The 22,246-nt window shown below is 40.9% G+C and overlaps 1 protein-coding gene across 1 annotated transcript in view; it reads left to right on the top strand.

Moving 5' to 3' along the window:
• METAP1 (methionyl aminopeptidase 1) overlaps window positions 1-22,246 on the top strand; it is a 64,028-nt gene that overhangs the window by 21,547 nt on the left and 20,235 nt on the right. The window contains exons 2-4 of the mRNA XM_047798797.1: window positions 9,441-9,492; window positions 17,410-17,522; window positions 18,430-18,490. Coding sequence (XP_047654753.1) covers window positions 9,441-9,492; window positions 17,410-17,522; window positions 18,430-18,490 — 226 coding nt within the window. The remainder of the gene's footprint in view (window positions 1-9,440; window positions 9,493-17,409; window positions 17,523-18,429; window positions 18,491-22,246) is intronic.

The raw sequence follows: 22,246 nt of genomic DNA, 5'->3' as shown, positions 1-22,246 counted from the left end.
CTGATTCCTTCCTCCTCCCTTTCTCGATTTAAATTGGTATGTAAACTTCTGTGCTCTCTAAATGAATTGGTTGGGATAGAGATGTTGTTTTATTTAAGGAAATATGCGTCAGCTTCTATGAGGGTAAAAAAAAGATGCTGGGTGAGGCAAAAGTATTTTGTTCTCATAACCTATTTAGAAAAGTTTTATAAATAGGCTGTATCAGGTTGCCAACTGTATAAAGGCAGATCTTATTTTGCAGTTTTGATATGCATGAATTTAGTTACCACAGATTAGTTAAACCAGTCTCCCAGCAACGTGGTAACGACGTAAAGGACATACGTCCCTGCCAGCTCTTCAGTCCTCAGATCACTGTGTGAATCGCAGCTGTGCGTCTTGATCAGTGACCAGTCCTTCCACTTCTTTCAGAGCCTGTCAGCGATTGGCCCCTGTGCATTTGTCACTCGGTTTTCTTGCAGACAGCAGAGCCTGTAGTTAGTTGCTTTCTGGTTTCTTGGTGATAAACTTAAGTGACATTTTACAAAAATGGATAACTGAAAGAAGGGATTGGCCAACAAAGTTGAAAGTGCAACAAAGACACGCTACATGGAAGTTCCCATTGTGGTTCGGCAGGTTAAGAACTTGATGTGGTATCTGAGAGGATGTGGGTTCAATCCCTGGCCTTGCTCAAGTGGCTTAAGGATCCAGTGATGCCGAGTAGGTCACAGACGCAGCTTGGATCCGGCCTCGTTGTGGTTGTGACATAGGCTGGCATCTGTGGCTCTGATTTGATCCCTAGCCTGGGAACTTCCACTTCCATATGGCTGCACCTACAGCTGTAAAAAGGAAAAGAAAAAAAAAAAAGAAATGCTACATGATAATGCTGAATGGAACATAAATGGAGCTGTACAAGAAAGAGCTGACCACAGGAATGCTGACATTGTCCCCCTTTCTAGAGACTAGACATCCATCCAGAGGAACTCAGACAGACTTGTTGAAAAATGAGGAAAATAGTTGTGATGAAAAGAATGGTGTTTCAGGAGAAGTGACATCAGCAAAAAACTTTACAGTAAAGGAATTCTCAGAGGTATTGAAAATACAAAGGATAGGAGTTCCCGTCGTGGCACAGTGGTTAACGAATCCGACCAGGAACCATGAGGTTGCGGGTTTGGTCCCTGCCCTTGCTCAGTGGGTTAAGGATCCGGCGTTGCCGTGAGCTGTGGTGTAGGTTGCAGACGCGGCTCGAATCCCGAGTTGCTGTGGCTCTGGCGTAGGCCGGTGGCTACAGCTCCGATTCAACCCCTAGCCTGGGAACCTCCATATGCCGTGGGAGCGGCCCAAGAAACAGCAACAACAACAACAACAACAATAACAACAACAACAACAACAATAAAAAAAAAAAAAGAAAAAAGAAAAAACAAAGGATAAAATTTGGAAGCTGTTGCAAACCTGGAGAGGAGTATGACAGTTTGCCAAGCATAAAAAAGATGCTCACTCTGTTTACCAAGTTATACAGTGGGAAGAAGGCATACATATACAAACTAGTCTTGATAAGTTTTGTTTTTTGTTTGTTGTGTGTGTGTTTGTTTTTTTTGTTTGTTTGTTTTTTGGGGGGGGCACTCCTATGGCATGTGGAAGTTCCCAAGCCAGGAATCGAACTCAGACCACAATAGTAACCAGAACCACAGCAGTGACAGTGCCAGATCCTTATCCTTTTAGGCCACCAGGGAACTCCCAAGTTTTAAATAAAGAAAATACTCTAATTTTCAATATTTCTAATGTTTTAAGTTAGTATAATAACCAAATATTAGGTTTACTTTTTTTTTTCAGTTTCATGTGTATTTATAACCTAGAGTAAGAGACTTTTAAATGACAAAAAGTTTGAAGGTCATGGAACATTGTACTTTTCCCTGTTGATTATGAAGATTGCTTTTTACAGTTCACATCTTGAATGGTGGTTTTTTTTTTTTTTTTGTCTTTTCTAGGGCCGCTTCCTCGGCATATGGAGGGTCCCAGGCTAGGGGTCTAATCAGAGCTGTAGCTGCCAACCTACACCAGAGCCACAGCAACGCGGGATCCGAGCCGCGTCTGCGACTTACACCACAGCTCACGGCAACGCCCGATCCTTAAGCCACTGAGCAAGGGCAGGGATCGAACCCGCAATCTCATGGTTCTTAGTCGGATTCGTTAACCACTGTGCCATGACGGGAACTCCCTTGAATGGTGTTTTTTTTATGGTTCTACACCACTGTGCAAAGCAAGGGCTGCCTGTATTAAAAACCAGTTTCAGAGAGTTCCTCAGGACCATTCTGTCTTCCAAAAGAGATTTCGTGTGGGGTTTGTAGATGAAGATGAGGGAAGACATAAACTCAAGTCTTCATCAGATTGTCCCTTCATTTAAAACCCTTTAATGACTTTCTCTTGTCATTAGAATAGACCAGATTTTTTTTCTTTTTCTTTTTTATGGCCACACCTGCGGCATGTGGGAGTTCCCAGGCTAGGGGTTGAATTGGAGCTGTAGCTGCCGGCCCTCGCCATAGCCACAGCAACTGGGGATCAAAGCTGTGTCTGCGACCTACACCACAGCTCAAGGCAATGCTAGATCCTTTACCCACTGAGTAAGGCCAGGGATTGAACCCACATCTTTGTGGGTACTAGTTGGGTTCGTTACTGCTGAGCTACAGCAGGAACTCCCTAGACCAGCATCTGTAACGTGTTCTGACCCCTGCCTGTATCTCTAGCTCTTGTCTTCTAAGCCTCTTTTCATAGCACTGTGTATGTTTTCTTTTTAGTCCTTATGACTTAAAACTATGTAGTTAATTGTGTAACTAGCCATGTAATACTTGTGTAGAATGGGCCATATTGTTCATTCCCAAATGCCTAGCATCTAGCGCACTGCTGTAGCTGTAAGGTGTGTTCTGTATTTATATGAGTGAATGAGTAGACTTGTATGCACCTATGTGCATGGATTCCCCGCCCCCGTGAAGGTGAATGATTGTTTTCCCAAGATTCTCAAAGTATTCAGTGACCTGAAAAAGTATTGCACTACAGGAAAGGATACAGTGAAATGAATACTCAGCCTGTCATCAAACATTAAAGATGTTCACTTTCCAGTCTCAACCTGCCTTTGAATATTTGGCATATATAAGATGTTATATATGGCCTTGAGCAAGCATTTAAAATTGTTCGATTGTGTGTAGAACATAAAATTCATTTTAAAAATGGTTATCTGCATTGTTATATTAACATAGTAGCATTTAAAAAAATCTGTCAATTATTATGTAAGATACATGACAAAGTTGCTTTTGAGTGGGGAGACTGACTGCTCAGCAGATTTCATCTTCTAGAAAATTTGTTTCTTCTAGTTTTAAAAGTCTTTTCCTTTTCAAATTACCTATTAACTTTTTTTTTTAATTTGAAAGGGGATCCTGATTTAATGACATCTTTATTTAGCAGTGGGCATGTATATGTTTTGAAAATACTTTATATCATATGGAATCTTTAATTTCTTCAGGGAAGGCCATTCGTGGTGGTGCTGCAGCCTTGGCTCTATCTGGGAGACATAGAAGCCACTTCAGCTGTACTTAGTTCTCACTGGTCAGAGCTTTAGCTGGTTGTCACAAGCTGGCATAATGAGAATGAATTGAGAATCGTACCAGGCGTAGTTGGTGTGCACATGGTTGGCCTGGAGTTAGGGCAACACTGACGTTAAGGCTGGAAGTGAGCAAAGTCCATGCACGCCCACCACGCTCCATGCGCAGTGGACTCAGACTGGGGTTCTAGGCCCTGCCTTGAATGTCTCTCTTCCCTCCCTCCCTTCATCCCATCCCTGACCTTTTCCTTGCTTACTACCGTATATGTCTCTGCTGCAGGCTAGACCGGAGGAAGGAAAACAAGAAGCTCCAGTCTGTCTTGTCACTTTTCCCAGTCACATTGATAAGGAGGAATAGTTTGGAGAGGGGAGAGGGAGAAGAGGTTGAGATTGAGGACTGGAGTTAAGGTTTCTTAAAATAAGTCATGTGCCTTTGCTTCCCCCATTTAAAAAATTATGGTGAATAGGGAGTTCCCTGTTAGCTTAATGGTTAAAGGCTCCAGCACTGTCACTGCTGTGCCTTTGCTTCCCCCATTTAAAAAATTATGGTGAATAGGGAGTTCCCTGTTAGCTTAATGGTTAAAGGCTCCAGCACTGTCACTGCTGTGGTGAGGGTTCGATCCCTGGCCTAGGAACTTCTGCATGCCATGGGCGTGGCCAAAATATTAAAAATTACCGTGAATAATTGGGAATTGAGTCCTTGAGTAAGTATATGTAAGTGAAAAAAACTTGTCTTTTATTAAATAGATGAGTGAGTGATTTGCGTATCTTGTTGTTCTTTAAGTTTTTGTACTTCATAATCCAATTCAGTTTCTAAAGTATAGTTACCTAGCTACCAAAACTAAAGGTGTCTTTGTTTTTTTTTTTAAGTATATTCAATTTATAATCTTTTAATCCTTCTTTCTTTTTTGTCTTTATAGGGTTGCATCTGCAGCATATGGGAATTCCCAAGTTCCCAGGTTGGGAGTCGAATCAGAGTGCAGCTGCCAGCTTACACCACAGCCACAGCAACACCAGATCTGAGCCTTGTCTGCAACCTACACTGCAGCTCACGGCAATGCCGGATCCTTAACCCACTGAGCAGGGCCAGGGATCGAACTTGTGTCCTCACAGATACTAGTCATTACCACTGAGCAACAACGGGAATTCTTAAAGGCATCTTCAGTGATGTCTTTGTTATTGTTTTTAATCTGTGATGAGGGGTCTTGAGGTGGACGTGTTGAGCCTTGGAACAGCAGCTCCACAGAGTCATTAGGGACTCGGGCTTCTTGGGATGTGCTTGTCACTTCCCGGTCACAAGATGGCTGCTTTACTTCCGGCAACATCTCTGGCTTTGAAGCAGGGAAAGGGCAAAGGGTAGAAGATAGTCTTTTTTCTCAGCAGCTTTCTGGAAGCCCCACCCAACAGCTGGACTTAACATTTTTTGCTGGCCAGACTGGGTCACATGGCCACCTGTGTCTTCAGCTAGGATGGGGTGCTTTTAGCAGGGACACCGGGACTCCACTCTAGCAGAGTTCTGTGGCTGTTAAGGAAACGGCAGAGTGTCCGTGAGGCAGGCAGCTTGCAGCCTGTCCCACAAAGTGAGGAGAATAGTTCACATTTCCATCTACAACCAGAAGGAGTCTGTGCATATGACCACGTTAATCTTTGTTTCTCCTCCCCCAGTTGTAGAGAAAACCTGCCCAGCGCTGGGCTTGGTGATGAGCACTGGTGTGTCAGGGGCTCCTGCACACTGACACTTGCTGTGTGCCAGACACTTTGCTTTCATACACGTTATTTATTTGCATTATCTCCGTTGATTTGCTAGGTGATCTCCTGGAGATGTCAACCCATTTTATAGGTGGAGCAGCTCAGGATCCATTAAAATGGTTAATAATTATCACCACTTCCTTCCTAGACCTTTTTTTTTTTTTTTTCTCCCTTGTCTTTTCGGGGCCATACCCATGGCATATGGAAGTTCCCAGGCTAGGGGTTGAATTGGAGCTGCAGCTGCCAGCCTACACCACAGCGACAGCAGCACCAGATCCGAGCTGCATCTGTGACCTGCACCACAGCTCAGGGCAGTGCCTTAACCCACTGAGCCAGGCCAAGGATCAAACCTGCGTCCTCATGGATATTAGATTCGTTAACTGCTGAGTTACAATGAGGTCATGACGGGAACTCCACCATTTCCTAGACTTAATGGTAACATTTTAGAGCTTATAATGCTACAGCCAGTACATGGTACAGCTTAGTCACACCTGTGTTTCCTAGTTCCAAGTTTGGTGCTACATCAGTGCTTTGAACTTGAGTGTGCACCCCCGACAGCCACACATCCCCACACTGCAGTGAGAAAGCAGGACCTGTGGTCAGGTAATCCTGGTTTTGAGTCCTTGTTCTGCCACGCATGGTTCTATTATGTAATAGGCAAGTTATTTAGTTTGTGCTTCAGTTTTGTCATTTGTAAAATGGGGACAATGCCATCTTCCATACAGGGTTTTTGTGAGGATGCAATGAAAGATAGGTGTGTAGGGCACACATTTAGTGAATGGTAATTTACAGGTATTATTATAAGTATCTTCATACTGTAGTTCAACATTGAGTGTTCCTTTCTTACGTAATAGGTTAGTACTGAAGAAATCACTTACTCCCATTTTAGTTCTTGGGAATCTTCTTTCTTTCTTTTTTTTTTGTCTTTTGTCTTTTTAGGGCTGCATCCATGGCATATGGGAGTTCCCAGGCTAGGGGTCTAATTGGAGCTACAGCCACTGGCCTCTGCCAGAGCCACAGCAACGGAACCTCCATAAGACAAGAGTGAAGCTCTAAAAAAAAGGTAAAAAATCTTTAATGTTGCAGTTACCTTTAAGGACCCTGTGATCACAGTCGCATCTGGGTAAGACGGGACAGTCTCCCCAGTCTCCAGGTCAGCTCATTAGCAGCTTTAATTTCCCCTTTACCTTAATTTTAACCTTCATATTTACAGGTTCTGAGTTTTAGGACATGGACATCTTCCGGCTCCATTATTCTGCTCCCTACATCTCCCATCCTTCCAAAAAGACTGAGCTCAGTTTTAGTTTCAAAAAAATCTTCAAGGAGTTCCTGTCATGGCTCAGTGGCTAATGAACCTGACTAGTATCCATGAGGATGTGGGTTTGATCCCTGGCATAGCTCATTGTTAAGGATCCAGCATTGCCGTAAGCTGTGGTGTAGGCTGCAGATGCGGCTCAGATCCCACGTTGCTGTGGCTGTGGTGTGGGCAGGCAGCTGCAGCTCTGATTCGACTCCTAGCCTGGGAACCTCCATGTGACAAGAGCGCAGCTCTAAAAAAAAGATGAGGAGTTCCCGTCGTGGCGCAGTGGTTAACGAATCCGACTAGGAACCATGAGGTTGTGGGTTCGGTCCCTGGCCTTGCTCAGTGGGTTAACGATCCGGCGTTGCCGTGAGCTGTGGTGTAGGTTGCAGACATGGCTCAGATCTGGTGTTGCTGTGGCTGTGGTGTACGCTCACGGCTACAGCTCCGATTGGACCCTTAGCCTGGGAACCTCCATATGCTGCGGGAGTGGCCCCAGAAATAGCAACAACAACAACAACAACAAAAAAGACAAAAAAAAAGATGAAAAAAATCTTTAATGTTGCAGATACCTTTTTTTTTCTTTTTAGGTCTGCACCTGAGGCATAGGGAAGTTCCCAGACCAGGGGTCAACTCAGAGCTGCAGCTGCCAGTCTACATTACAGCCATAGCAATGCCGGATCCGAGCTGTGTTTGTGACCTACACTGCAGCTTACAACACTGAATCCTTAATCCACTGAGCGAGGCCAGGGATTGAACCCACATCTTCATGGAATCTAGTTGGGTTCTTTTTTTTTCTTTTTTTTTTTTTGCCTTTTCTAGGACCACTCCTGAGGCATGTGGAGGTTCCCAGGCTAGGGGTCTAATCGGAGCTGTAGCCGCCAGCCTACACCACAGCTCATGGCAATGCCAGATCCTTAACCCACTGAGCAAGGCCAGGGATCGAACCTGCAACCTCATGGTTCCTAGTCAGATTCCTTAACTATTGCTCCATGACGGGAACTCCGAGTCTAGTTGGGTTCTTAACCTGCTGAGCCACGACAGGAATTCTGCAGATAACCTTTTTATACCTTTGAAGTCTTTACAGGTTTTATGTTGTAGTAGGAGATAATGGGTATGACCTGCGGATTTTGACTCAGCTCTTGCTGGCTGAGGAAGATGGGAGGGGAATGAAGGGGAAGTTGTGAAGATCTAGCCCTCGAGGGAGAAACCAGCCTCTCTGAGGCCTGGAGTAAATCTCGGGAGAGCAGCTTCAACATCACTGGCATAATGGGGTTTGATTACTACGTAGTTCTAGGGATTTTTTTTTTTCTATTTTTTCCTTAGCTTTCCTCTTATCTGTGATTTTGTGTGTGCGTGTGTGTTTGCAAAGTTAAAACTTGTGGAAGGAATTCTCTTGTGGCGAAGCAGGTTAAGGATCTGGCCTTGTCACTGCAGTACCTTGGCTTTAGCATGGGTTCAGTCCTTGGCCTAGAAACTTCCACATGCCACGAGTATGGACAAAAGAACCTATAGGAATTTGTGAAATTTCTTAGTACTTGTAATGAGTTATTTGAGTAATTTTAAATTCTTTGCAGACTATAAATATCAAAGCATACACAAACTCTGTGTTTGGTTGAATAATTTTTCTTTTTTTTTTTTGTCTTTTTAACTATTTCTTGGGCCGCTCCCGCGGCATATGGAGGTTCCCAGGCTAGGGGTCCAATCGGAGCTGTAGCCACCGGCCTACGCCAGAGCCACAGCAACGCTGGATCCGAGCCGTGTCTGCAACCTACACCACAGCTCATGGCAACGCCGGATCGTCAACCCACTGAGCAAGGCCAGGGACCGAACCCACAACCTCATGGTTCCTAGTCGGATTCGTTAACCACTGTGCCACGACGGGAACTCCCCTGAATAATTTTTCTGATGTATTACTTGAGTTTATTCCTTGAATTCAATTTACTACTTGCATTCATTTTGGCAAATTGAGAAACTTCTCACTGGTGTCTGAAATATGTCACATAGACCTGTGTTCCCAAGTGAAAAGTCTAGTCTTTCTAGTCATTTTTCCATTCTGGTCAAATTCAGGTATTCATTGAAACGCCGTCATGTGCCAGGTACTCTGCTTGCCTCTGGGTATAAAGTGGTAAGCTTGACAAAGCCCCTTCCCTCATAGCTCGGTCAGTCTAGCCTAGGAGGGCTGTCAGTGCATAGCAGACAAAGTCGGTAGGACCAATTACTATAAATTATGGAAGAATCTGCAAATTTTTTCCTTATTTTCAGGGTTCGTTTCAATATTTCAAAATAATTTGATGACAGAAAATTGAAATATAGCTGTATTATATTGTAAATGGGGTTTTTTTGCTTATTCGAAGTATGTCATTTGAAGTTTAGGTTGCTTTTTGAAAAAAATTTTTTTTGTTTTCTTTTATCCTTTTAGGGCTGCGCCTGCGGCATATGGAGGTTCCCAGGCTAGGGGTCTAATCAGAGCTGTTGCTGCTGGCCTACACCACAGCCACAGCAACTTGGAATGTGACCTGCACCACAGCTCATGGCAACGCCAGATCCTTAACCCACTGAGGCCAGCGATTGAACCTGAAACCTCATGGTTCCTATTCGGATTTGTTTCCATCGCATCACAACGGGAACTCCCTGAAATGATTTTTAAAATAGACATTATCATTTGTTAAACTTTTCCATCTATTTAATGTAGTAGTTAACAGATGTTGATTTTTTTCCAAACAAAGTTTCCAATAACTATTTCTTATATACAACATCCCTTAAAATGTTTGTAATTAAGGAAGGTGTGGCACTGATTTTCTTGTTTGTTCTTTTTAGGAGTGCTTTAAAGGAAGTTGGGCTACTCACAAGTTACTACATAAGAAAGCAAGTAAGTACAGTCGCACATCTCTACCATTTATCTGAGAAGTGGCTTTTTGCCAAGGACAAGAATTCTTCCAGCTCTGAAAGTGTATATTGGAATGTTCTGACAGTATAATCCTGAAACCTAGAACGAGGACATTTTTTGTTCTTTGTGGTATGCAGTCATGTAAATAAAATGCGACTGCGTAATATCCTTGTTAATCTTATATCACATATGTAACATGAAAACACGAGATAGTTGCTAGGGTAGTTGGATCTGACTTGAGCAATAACGGAAAAAGTCTTAACCTTTTGGCATCTGGCACCGTCTTCCCTTTGCTAGAAGTATAGGCAAGGACACATGAGCTGTCTGGCTTCATTTAATCAGATGGCTTTTGTTTTTCTTTAGTTTCAATTTCAGTTGCTTTGTCTAACTCAGAATTTTATCACTTTGTTTTTTTGGTGTTTTAATGTTCTTACTTGAAGTCTAATGTTTAGTTTTCCTTTTTGAGGTTACTTTGGGAGACACCACAAAGTGAAACTCTGGGCTGCGCCTTAGCTGTTGCTGTCAGCTGCATGGATCTATCGCTGATTTGAGTGGCCTTTCAGGCTTTGACACCTCATCCTGTAAATTCATGCCAGTAGTGTGGCTGGCTCCAGGCAGATTGTCACAGTTACCCGAAAATTGACAAGGGCTTTTTGTTCTTAAAGCATTGCCATCTTGATGGATGGAGACTTGGCAGAAACACACAGTTCTTGGTATAAGGTTTCTCTTTCAGCTTACTGATTTTTGGTATTTTTAGTTCATCTGCTTGATATATGTTCTAGGAATTTGCTGATTTAATAGAGTTTGGTAGATTGCTTTATGTGTAACATACTTTAAAATTTCATTGAGGTCAGTTTAACCACCATTTGAAGGAAAAGGAAATAAAAAGTTTAAAAGATGTATATTCTGTGGTTGTATTAAGTGAAGTCTACATTTATTGGAAATGCTAGGCTATTGTGGGAGGATATGTGGTTAGATATGAGGAAGAAGGATTGTGAATAAATGAGTTTATAAAAGCATAAATGATAGGATTTGTTACCTCAAATCAAAGTGTAGGGATAGGTTTAAATATGCCATGTAGCTTTATTTACTCATACTTTAAATACTGTATATCCAAGATGTTGGCTATTTTTTGCACTCTTTGAGCCAGTTACTAACATTTTATACCCAGGAGCTGAAAGCACAGGGAAGTAAAGGATTGAGGTGAAACAGTATGTTACTAAAAGAGCTTAGAATGGGTCTCTACCCCAAGTGTTTGCCAACTCATTAAAGTGTGCTTGTTTCTTCAGTATTGGATTTCTAAGGGTGGAGCTGTTTCATTATGACTACACTACAAGAAAATTAAGCTGCTGATGTTCCCCAAGAACATAATTATTACTGCATTAGACTGAAACTCTTCACGTTTTACTTATACCTCTAGAGTTTAGTATGGTGCCATGTTTCAGATTGTGCCCTCTTGGATCTTGGGGGATGATTTCCAAGTGGGTGAGGTGAGCCCAGTATTCTTGATCCGTTGGGCTGTGTAGGATAGAGACAGCTTTAGCTTGTCAGCCCTGTGTCTTTCACACCCTAATCAGTTGACTTCAACTACACCATTGTGGGTTGCAGTTCTGGAGGAGGGCATGGGTGATCCTCAGAGCTAAGAGGAGTGTCGGGAAAGCAATAAGGGGGGAAGGATGTTAGGCTGGGAGGGAACCAGAGCATCTTGAAAGATAGCACCTCTTCCAAGAATAATGTAGCAGGCAGTTCATGAAATGTAGTGTGTACTGATCTTTAATTAAAGATGACTGATTTATATTTATGTTCATGTGGGATACTGGTCTGTAATTAGCTTTTTATATCTTTGACTGGGTCTGGCATTAGAAAAATCCTGGACTCACAGAGGAGGAAATGTTTCCCCTGGTTGTATTTTCCGGAAGAGGGTTTGTGGAATTGGTGTTATTTCTTCTGTCAATGTTTGGTAGAGTTCACCAGTGAAGCCATCTGGATCTGCAGTTTTTTTGGTTGCAGAAGCTAATCAGGTCTTAGGAAAATTTCAGGTGTGAATTAAGTGACACAAGGGCAGAATTTATTTTTTATGTGTCTTAGTAAAGAAGACCAGTTAGATTGCGAAGCCCTTAAAGATGAATAATGCTGATGCTTGGGTGAGAATTTCCTGCAGGTGTCTCCTGCTAGCGTTCACATAGTAGCATTTGCTCTTAGTCTAATCTATTATAGTGCCTTGCATCTTAATACTGTTTATTCTACACTTTTTACATTTATCATATGTTCAGTGTATTGTGTGGTCTCCTATTTTCCTAAAGTAAAAGGTGGAGATGTTTAACAAGTATCTTTTGAATGGTGAAAAATAAGACAAAAACTTGATTAAAAAGTAAAAAAACTCAATAATACCTTTTATTCTACTCCTCTACCCCTCCAAAGTAGTGTGCTTGATTTTTGAGCTGTAGAGGGGGGAAGTATTAGGTAATTCAGAACTGGTTCCACCAAGCTTTGTGAGCATGGATTACTCTTAAGCCTTATCTCTAAAATGCTGAAATCTTGGATTGTGAGGATTAAATAAACAAATCCATGTAAGGGCTTAGCATATGTACAGGTGCGTAGTAAGTGCTCAGCAACCAATTAACAGTCATCTCTGGGAGAATTGAATCAGGATTGTCATCAGAAAGTTGGTCCTAGGCAAAGCCTAAATACTCTGTGTAAACTGGCTGGGGAGGCTCCCTGCACTGAAACTTGTAAAGACAGAAAGAAGGGTGTGATGGACTTGGGACTTGATCTTGCACATATCTTGCACAAGTACTCTTTAACACAACCTGCACCTTATCTGGCCCTGTTGCATTGTGATGTTTTAAAGATAGCTCACAGGTGTTTATCTATGCTGTCCTATGCTTTCACTGTCTTCTGAAAAAGACTGGTTAGTATCCAGTTTTGTTACCAACCCCCAGTCCAGTTCATATTTATTATGTGTCTCTTATGTGTCTAGAATTGAGGGGCTTGGATCAAATTTATCCTCAAACAGTTTACATTAAGCAAAACTTACTTTGGAAGTGTAAATTTCCCGAAGGGCATTATACCTAGAGATTAGAAAAAAACTTGCCATATTTCATTCTTAGATGTCTAGACAGCTTTTGGGTTATATTATTTGTTTGAGGTCTGCTTTTGGTTCTCTTTTGAAAATAGATTGTGGAAGATTTGGAATCCAAATCAGCAGGAAGCTTTGAAAGGTTTAACATCCTTCCTTTTCCCTGCACACTCCCTGGGAGTATGTTAAAGCAAAAAGCCTGCGTCTTGATTGCTGGCCTGTCTTATGTTTCTGGTGAAAATTATTCTTGAGGTTTATGATTTAGACAAAAGCACTTGATGCAATCACAACTAAAGCAGGTTCAGCTGGTCTGCATTTCAGACTCTTTTTTATGATGTTGGACCTAGTAGCAATGAATGTTTCCATTTTGTCCTGGAGAAAGAAACAGTTTTCTCTTTGACATTAACATTCACAGAGGCTTTCTTGAACTTCATAGGGGAGAAAGATACCCAAAATTCGGTAGCATGGTAGTTTTCTTTCCCTTTTCTGTTATTAATCTTCTCTATTCCTTTACCTTATATGTAATATTAACTGTATTCTCTTCCAAAGAATATGAATGGGTTGGCTGTATTCTTGCATTCTTGTCAATTGCACCTCACTGGCCTTTCAAACCCAAGTTGACCACATGCTCTGGAGAGAGTGCTGGGCTGGGAAGCAGCATTTCCCCATATCTCTGTCCATGTGACCATATTGCCTCAGTTTCACCATCTATAAAATGAGAAAATGAGATTAGAATGTCTTTTTTTTTTTTTTAGGTGTGCTTTTTTTTTTTAGGTGTGCTTTTTTTTTTTTAATTTAATTTAATTTTTTTTTATTTTCCCACTGTACAGCAAGGGGGTCAGGTTATCCTTACATGTATACATTATAATTACATTTTCCCCCCAGCCTTTCTTCTGTTGTAGAATGTCTTTGTTGTTGTTAACTTTAGTCAGCATGCTGTGCATTATATCCCTAGGACGCATCTATCGTCTGACTGGAATTTTGTACCTTGGCCACCTTTACTCCTTTCAGCATTCCTTGTTAGCTTAAGATGATAGGATTCCAGCTATTCTCCCTAGTTTCTATTTTAAATCGGTCCTTAAAAGAGGGATTTTTTTTTCTTCAAAATTATTTGAGGTCTGACTTTTAAAACCTATGATAGCATGTTATTAAGCAGGAAAAGATTGTGATGCATTGGGAGGGTGTATAGGTTGCTACTTGGTGTAGGAGGGATTGAATTTGTGCCAAGTCTTAAGTTAGTAGTTTTATTTTAGTTTGTGGATAAGAGATGCAGTCAGTGTGCTGACATCAGATACTACTGAGGATCTGTTGTTCTGTGTGAAAAAAAATTTTAGGTGCATTTCAGTCAATATATTATATATAGATTTATTTATTTATTTATTTATTTATTTATTTATTGTCTTTTTGCCATTTCTAGGGCCGCTTCCAAGGCATACGGAGATTCCCAGGCTAGGGGTTGAATCGGAGCTGTAGCTGCCGGCCTACACCACAGCCACAGCAACACAGGATCTGAGCCACATTTGCAACCTACACCATAGCTCACGGCAATGCCAGATCTTAATCCACTGAGCAAGGCCAGGGATCAAACCTGCAACCTCATGGTTCCTAGTCGGATTCGTTAACCACTGAGCCACAACGGGAATTCCTGTATATAGATATATTTAAAGCATAGTTGATTTATAGTGTTGTATTTATTTCTGCTCTACAGCAGGGTGATTCAATTATACATATATATTCTTTTCCATATGGTTTATCATAGGATATTGAATATAGTTCCCTGTGCTGTAGTTGGACCTTGTTATTTATCCATTCCGTATATAATAGTTTGCATCTGCTAAACCCAACCTCCCAAGCCATCCTTCCCCCATCCACCCCATCCCCTTTGACAACCACAAATCTCTTCTGTGTCTGTGAGTCTGTTTCTGTTTCATAGATAAGTTCATTTGTGTCGTATTTTAAATCCCACATGTAAGCAATATCATATGATGTTGACTTTCTGACTTCATTTAGTATGAGAATCTCTAGTACATCCATGTTGCAGCAAATGGCATTATTTCATTTTTTATGGTTGAGTAGTATTCCATTGTGTATACTTACGAAGATACCTCCACATCTTAATCCATTCATCTGTTGATGGACATTTAGGTTGTTTCTGTGTCTTTGCTATTGTGAATAGTGCTGCTGTGAACATATGGGGCACATGTATCTTTTTGAATTATAGTTTTGTCTGGATATATGCTCAGGAGTAGGATTGCAGGATCATACGGCAACTCTGTTTTTAGTTCTTTGAGAAACCTCCATACTGTTTTCCATAGTAGCTGCACCAACTTATATTCCCACGAACAGTGTAGGAGGTTTCCTTTTCTCCACACCCTTTCCAGCTTTTTTTAATTTGTAGACTTTTTAATGATGACTATTTTGACTGGTGTGAGATGGTACCTCATGGTAGTTTTGTTTTGCATTCTCTAATAATTAGTACGGTTGAGCATCTTTTCATGTGCCTGTTGCCATCTGTACAACATTATATGTTATTAACTAACCTGTTAATAGGGTGTGTGACTCAATTTTTCTTTTTCTTTTCTTTTTTTTTCTTTTTATGACCATGCTTGTGGCATATGGAAGTTCTGGGCCAGGAGTCGAATCAGAGCTGCAGCTGCCAGCCTATGCCACAGCCACAGCAATGCCAGATACAAGCTGCATCTGTGACCTACATGTCAGGTTGCAGCAGTGCCAGATCCTTAACCCACTAATTGAGACCAGGGATTGAACCCATATCCTCACACTGAACAGTGTCGGTCCTTAACCCACTGAGCCACAGTGGGAAATCCTAACTCAGTTTTTCTAATGAAAATTTTTTTTTTGTCTTTTTGCCTTTTCTAGGGCTGTTCCTCCGGCAAATGGAGGTTCCCAGGCTAGGGATCTAATCAGAGCTACAGCTGTCAGCCTACACCAGGGCCACAGCAATGCACAACACTGCCGGATCCAAGCTGCATCTTCAACCTATACCACAGCTCACGGAAACGCTGGATTCTTAACCCATTGAGTGAGGCCAGGGATCAAACCCGCAACCTCATGGTTCCTGGTCAGATTCGTTAAGCACTGAGCCATGATGGGAACTCCTCTAATGAATTTTCAGTAGCTTTCTATTGATTGTTCCCTCCCCTTATCTTTGCCTTTTTCTACTTCCTTCTATTAGCTCCTTAATGAAAAAAGACAAATGACATTACACATTTTCAAAGCAACTTACGTTTACTTGAAAGTCATTTATCAGCTAAGTGAGAAGTTTTTGTTTTTTACTTTTAATTTGCTTTGGGATTACTTAGAATGTGTTCTTTCACTAAGAGCACAGAATCCATTAGTAATGTCTGCTCTTAGTTGGGAAGTTTTACCTAGGCTCAGATTTTATATTTCAAAAACAGGGTTCCTTATAAATTGACACTGTAGATAGAATACATTTAGTACATTTAGCATTTACTTGAGAAAAGGAGTTTGACTCTGAACTGTTCCTGTTCAACATTGTGTGAAAACTGAGAATATTTAGCTTGGGCTTTTCCTCTCAAGACACTTAGATCATTGAGGAGTCACAGGGCTGTGAACATAGCAAGAAAGCAGTAGCTTTGGTGATTTAGTTTAGGGTGGAAGTTTGCTGGATTTTGTGCCTGGGCTCTTTGGCTTGATTTTCTTTTATTTATTAAATTTTTTTTTTTTTTGTCTTTTTAGGGTCGTATGCACAGCATATGGAAGTTCCCAGGCTAGAGTTCGAACCAGAGCTTCGCTTGCTGGCCTACACCACAGCCTCAACAACGCCAGATCCAAGTTGCATCTGCAACCTATCCCGCAGCTCATGGCAACGCTGGATCCTTAACCCACTGAGTGAGGCCAGTGATCAATCCGGTGTCTCATGGATACTAGTTGGGTTCATTACTCTGAGCCACAATGGGAACTATTTTTTTATTTTAATATTTTTTAAATTAAAGTATAGTTGATTTACAATGTTTCTTCAATTTCTGTCATGCAGCCAAGTGACCCGTCACACACTGTTCCCTGTGCTGTACAGTATGACCCCAGAGCCTGTCCATTCCAAATGTAACAGTTTTGTATCCATCAAAGCCCAAACTCTACATCCATCACACTCCTTCCCTCCTTCCCTGCTGGCAACCACAAATCTGCTCTCCTTGACCTTGATCTGTTTCTATTTTGTAGACAGGATCATTTGTGCCATATTTTAGATTCCACAAATAAGTGATATCATACGGTGTTTGTCTTTCTCTTTCTGACTTACCTCACTTAGTATGAGAGTCTCTAGTTGCATACATGTTGCTGCAAATGACATTATTTTGTCCTTTCTTACGGCTGAGTATTATTCTGTTGTGTATATGTACCGCATCTTCTTCATTCATTCATCTGTCGATGGACATTTAGGTTGTTTCCAGGCTATTGTGACTAGTGCTTCAGTGAACATGGGGGTGCATGTGTCTTTTTGAATGAATGTTTTGTAGAGATATGTGCCCAGAAGGGGGATTGCTGGATAAACTGGTAGGTCTTTACTTAGTTTTCTGAGGTATTTCCATACTCTTTTCCTTAGTGGTTGTACCAATTTACATTCCCACCAACAGTGAGTGTAGGAGAGTTCCTTTTTCTCCACACCCTCTCCAGCATTTGCTATTTGTTGACTTGTTAATGATGGCCTTTCTGACCCTTGTGAGGTGGTACCTCATTGTAGTTTTGATTTAGGTTTCTCTGTATTCACTTGGTTTTCAAACATGTGATAGAGTATGCTGCTGCTGCTTAGGCATTCTTTTCTCTCATCTGTCTCCCAGAAGATGAAAAGGCCAAGCGAGAAGTATCTTCCTGGACTGTGGAAGGGGATATCAACACTGACCCATGGGCAGGTTATCGATACACTGGTAAACTCAGACCACATTATCCACTGGTGAGTAAATAAGGTAATAACAATTTAACATTCTTTTAAACCAATTTTCAGAATTTTACATTTCCTAAAAATGATGCTTGTAATTTGTATTCCAGTTATGAAGCATATCATCAAGTGTACATTCTAGCCTTTTAGCTTTTATGGTGCATTATTTAGAAGATGGTTGGATGATTAGCATTCATGCGTGAAGTAGAAAAAATTTTTAGGTGAAGGATCAATGACTTCTTTAATTGAAAAAGAAGGATGAAGTAGACTAGATATTTTCAGAGCAGTGTAATGGTGGTGTATATTACTACTCTTCTAAAATTTTTTAGGGTGATGTATTTCTACCTTAATTTAGATCTGCCCCTTTTGCCCCTCCTGCTCCTTCCTGTGTTCTTGGCTGACCGACTTCAGAGTCTTAACCTAGGAATTGACCTAAGTTGAGACTTATTTGTCATCCTCAAATACTTAAATTCTTTTTACTAATCTTTTAATTTTTAAAATTTGGAAAATGTTAAAAACATAAGTGTCGTCGTAGGTCTCAGAGGTAATGACGGGGAACCTGTTGGTGTGCATTTACTTTGAGACATCATTTATTATTGTTTTTGGTTCACTGATTTGTTTGGTACCTCAGCCCACCTCCACTGCCTGTGTGTAATCTTAAATCCTTAATGGCCTCAGTCACTCTCACCCTTACTTACATATCCTGGGAAAGGGGGTGGCATTAGTGCTAGGAAAATAAAGCTTAATCTTCAAGAAATGGGTATGTTGTGATATTTAAGTTGCCATTTAAAACTTTTTTCCCATTTAAACCAAACGAATGAATTTTGTTTTTCCCTCACTTTTAATTTTCTCAGTAAATTTTAATATTGAAAGTTACTTTCATATTTGAATTGGTTCTCACTGTCCTCTTCATTGTTTTTAGATGCCAACAAGGCCAGTGCCAAGTTATATTCAAAGACCAGATTATGCTGATCACCCTTTAGGTAAATTTTGCTATGCTGTTTGTTATTTCAGTTTGTGGACTTGATGACTACTGTAAAGGAAAAGAGTGCCTTTCTTTCTTTTTTTTTTTTGTCTTTTTTGCTATTTCTTTGGGCCGTTCCCGCGGCATATGGAGGCTCCCAGGCGAGGAGGGGTCGAATCGAAGCTGTAGCCACCGGCCTACGCCAGAGCCACAGCAACGCGGGATCCGAGCCGCGTCTGCAACCTACACCACAGCTCACGGCAACGCCGGATCGTTAACCCACTGAGCAAGAGCAAGGACCGAACCCGCAACCTCATGGTTCCTAGTCGGATTCGTTAACCACTGCGCCACGATGGGAACTCCAAGAGTGCCTTTTTTGCTTTGTTTTGTTTTGGTTTGTTTTTTTCTTTTTGGCTATGTCCATGGCATGTAGAAGTTCCTCTACCAGGGATTAAACCTGCACCACAGCAGCTACCAAGCCACAACTGTGACAATGCTGGATCCTTAACCTGCTGTGCCACCTGGCAACTCCCAAAGAATGCTTTTTTTTTTTTTTTAGTAGAAAAGTTTCAGGAGTTCCTGTCGTGGCACAGTGGAAATGAATCCGACTAGTAACCATAAGGTTGTGGGTTTGAACCCTGGCTTGGCTCAGTGGATTAAGGATCCAGTGTTGCTGTGGCTGTGGTGTAGGCCAGCAGCTGTAGCTACGATTGGACCCCTATCCTGGAAACCTTCATATGCCACAGGTGAGGCCCTAAAAAGCAAAAAAAAAAAGTTTCAGTGCTGCATTTCCAATACATGTAAACATGTTTTTTCAAGACATACTAGAGAGAATTGAAGATTCTTTCCTCCTATTAGAAATCTAATCAGCTCTGAAAACATTGTTTCTACAGCTATAAAGCCTCCGTTCAACATAATATTGTATTTTGTGTTGTTATATCTAATTCTATTTAAAAATTTTTGATTTTTTTTTTGTCTTTTTGTTGTTGTTATTGTTGTTGTTGTTGCTATTTCTTGGGCCGCTCCCGCAGCATATGGAGGTTCCCAGGCTAGGGGTTGAATCGGAGCTGTAGCCACCGGTCTACGCCAGAGCCACAGCAACTCGGGATCCGAGCCGCGTCTGCCACCTACACCACAGCTCACGGCAACGCCGGATCGTTAACCCACTGAGCAAGGCCAGGGACCGAACCCGCAACCTTATGGTTCCTAGTCGGATTCGTTAACCACTGCGCCACGACGGGAACTCCAAAATTTTGATTTTGACGTGTTCTCTTATGTTAACTAATATCTATTTAGATAAAAACAGATGATAGAGGCCTGAATCAATGTCCAGCTAAAGACTCTGGACTGGAAGTTCCCATTGTGGCTTATCGGTTATGAACCTGATTAGTATCCATGAGGACCCGGGTTTGATCCCTGGCCTCTTGCTCAGTGGGGTTAAGGATCCTGTGTGGCCGTGAGCTATGGTATAGGTCACAGATGTAGCTCAGATCCCAAGTTGCTGTGGTTGTGATGTAGTCTGGTAGCCTCAGTTCTGATTCAGCCCCTAGCCTGGGAACTTCCACATGCTGCAGGTGCGACCCTAAAAAGCAAAAAGAAAAAAAATTTTGAAAAAAAAAAACCAAACTACATAGGAGTCTGTTTTCTTATTATTGTCCCTAGCATAGCATGTTTATCAGGTTTTATGATCTGTACTAATCTGAAAGATGAAAAATGGTACTTTGCAGTTATTTTAAGTTGCGTTTTTAAGTTATGAGTGAGGTTGAGCTTCTCTTTATAGTTAAAAAATCATTTGTATATTTTTCCTTTTGAGCCGTCTATTCATATCCTTTAGCCTCTCCCCCATCCCCATTAGATTACTAGTTTTTTCCGTACTGACTTTTAAATGCACTTTATTTGGAAGATCATCTCTTGATTTACTTATAATCTCTTGATTTACTTATTATAAAATATTTTTTCCCAATCGAACACTTAGATTTTGTCTTTGTTTAGATTTATGACAAACTTTCGTCATTCTTCTGTAATAGCATTTTTTGGTGTTTTCTTTTAGGGTGTCTGTGGCTTTATGACCTAGAAAAACCTTTTTGGTTCAGAGATTTTATTCCCATTTTTTTCTTTTATTAGTTCCATGGTTTTACTCTTTGAGTGTGTGGTAAAATTTCTGATCCATCTGAAATTTATTATTGGAAGTTAAGTAGGGATGCAATTTAATTTTTTTTCAGAAGAATATTTGGTGGTCACATCACTTAAAAATTAATCTTTTCCTTAGATTTAAAAATGCAGTCTATATCATTATATTCAATTCTTGCATGTTTTTGGATTTATTTTTGGATTCTCTTCAGTTTCATTAACCCATTTGTCTAATAATGTGCCATTGCCAAGCTCTTAAATTACTATAGCTATATAATGTTTTACTATTTGGTAGGCCTTGTTACCCCCACCTTTCCTCTTTTTCTTGCATGTTTGTTTTTCCATGTGAAATTTAGAATCAGCTTGTCTGGTTCCTGAAAATATCCTGTTGCTATTTTTTTTTATTGGGATAGTGTTAAATTTATAGACTAATTTCAGAAAAATTGACACCTTTACAATATTGAGTCTTCTTATCCAAGAACAGGGTATGTTTTTCTGTTTTATTTAAATCTCCTTTTATGTCTTTCAGTGGTGTTTCAAAACTTTCTTCATTAGGTCTTTTATGACTAATTTATTCCTGGATATTTTATCTTTTTAAGCGATTCTTCTTTTTTTTTTTTTGTCTTTTTGCCTTTTCTTGGGCCGCTCCCGTGCCATATGGAGGTTCCCAGGCTAGGGGTCTCACCGGAGCTGTAGCCACCGGCCTATGCCAGAGGCACAGCAACGCCGGATCTGAGCCGAGTCTGTGACCTACACCACAGCTCATGGCAACGCCGGATCCTCAACCCACTGAGCATGGCCAGGGATCGAACCTGCAACCTCATGGTTCCTAGTCAGATTTTTTAACCACTGCGCCACGACGGAAACTCCAAAGCTATTCTTATAAATAGAGTATCTTTTCTGTTGTTTTTGCCTGTTGTTTGTGTGTGGAAAAGCTATTGGTTTTTGTATATTTATAATTTGCAAACTTGCTGAATTCTTATTCTTGTAGTCATTTCCCAGGTGTTTCCTTATTCTAGGGATATATAATAACATCTGAAATTGTTAAGGGTTTTGTCCTTTTTGTTCTAATTTTATGTCTTATTTTTTTCTCTTTTTTAATACATCTACTACTACTGTCAGAACAGTGTTAAAAATACAGGAATTCCCCGTTGGCTTAGCAAGTTAAGGATCTGGTGTTCTCACTGCCACAACATGGGTTTGATCCCTGGCCTGGGGACTTCTGTGTGCCATGGACACAGCAAAAAAATAAAAATAATAAAAATACTAATGCTGATAGTAGGCATTCCATGATGTTGGTTCTTGGCTTAAGATTTATGTTTATTGTTGACTGTATCTTCAGAATTACCTTCTTTTTTTTTTTTTTTTTTGGCCACGTCCATGGCATGTGGAAGTTCTTGGGCCAAGGATAAAACCTGTGCCACAGTGGCAACCTGAGCTGCTGCAATAACAGCACTGGATCCTTAACCCACTGGGACATAGGCAAATCCCCAGAATTGTCTTTCTTAGTGATCATTTATTTATTTTTTCTTTCTCAGTCTATAGCTATGATGAGTTACATAAACAAGGACATTATATAAACTATCCTTGCCTTTCCAATATGAATCTCACTCAAGTTGTGGTGTATATACTGTACTGTATGTTT

The sequence above is a fragment of the Phacochoerus africanus genome, chromosome 10, assembly GCF_016906955.1.
Source record: "Phacochoerus africanus isolate WHEZ1 chromosome 10, ROS_Pafr_v1, whole genome shotgun sequence".
Taxonomy (NCBI): Eukaryota; Metazoa; Chordata; class Mammalia; order Artiodactyla; family Suidae; genus Phacochoerus; species Phacochoerus africanus.
This window is presented reverse-complemented; position numbering and strand designations above follow the sequence as displayed.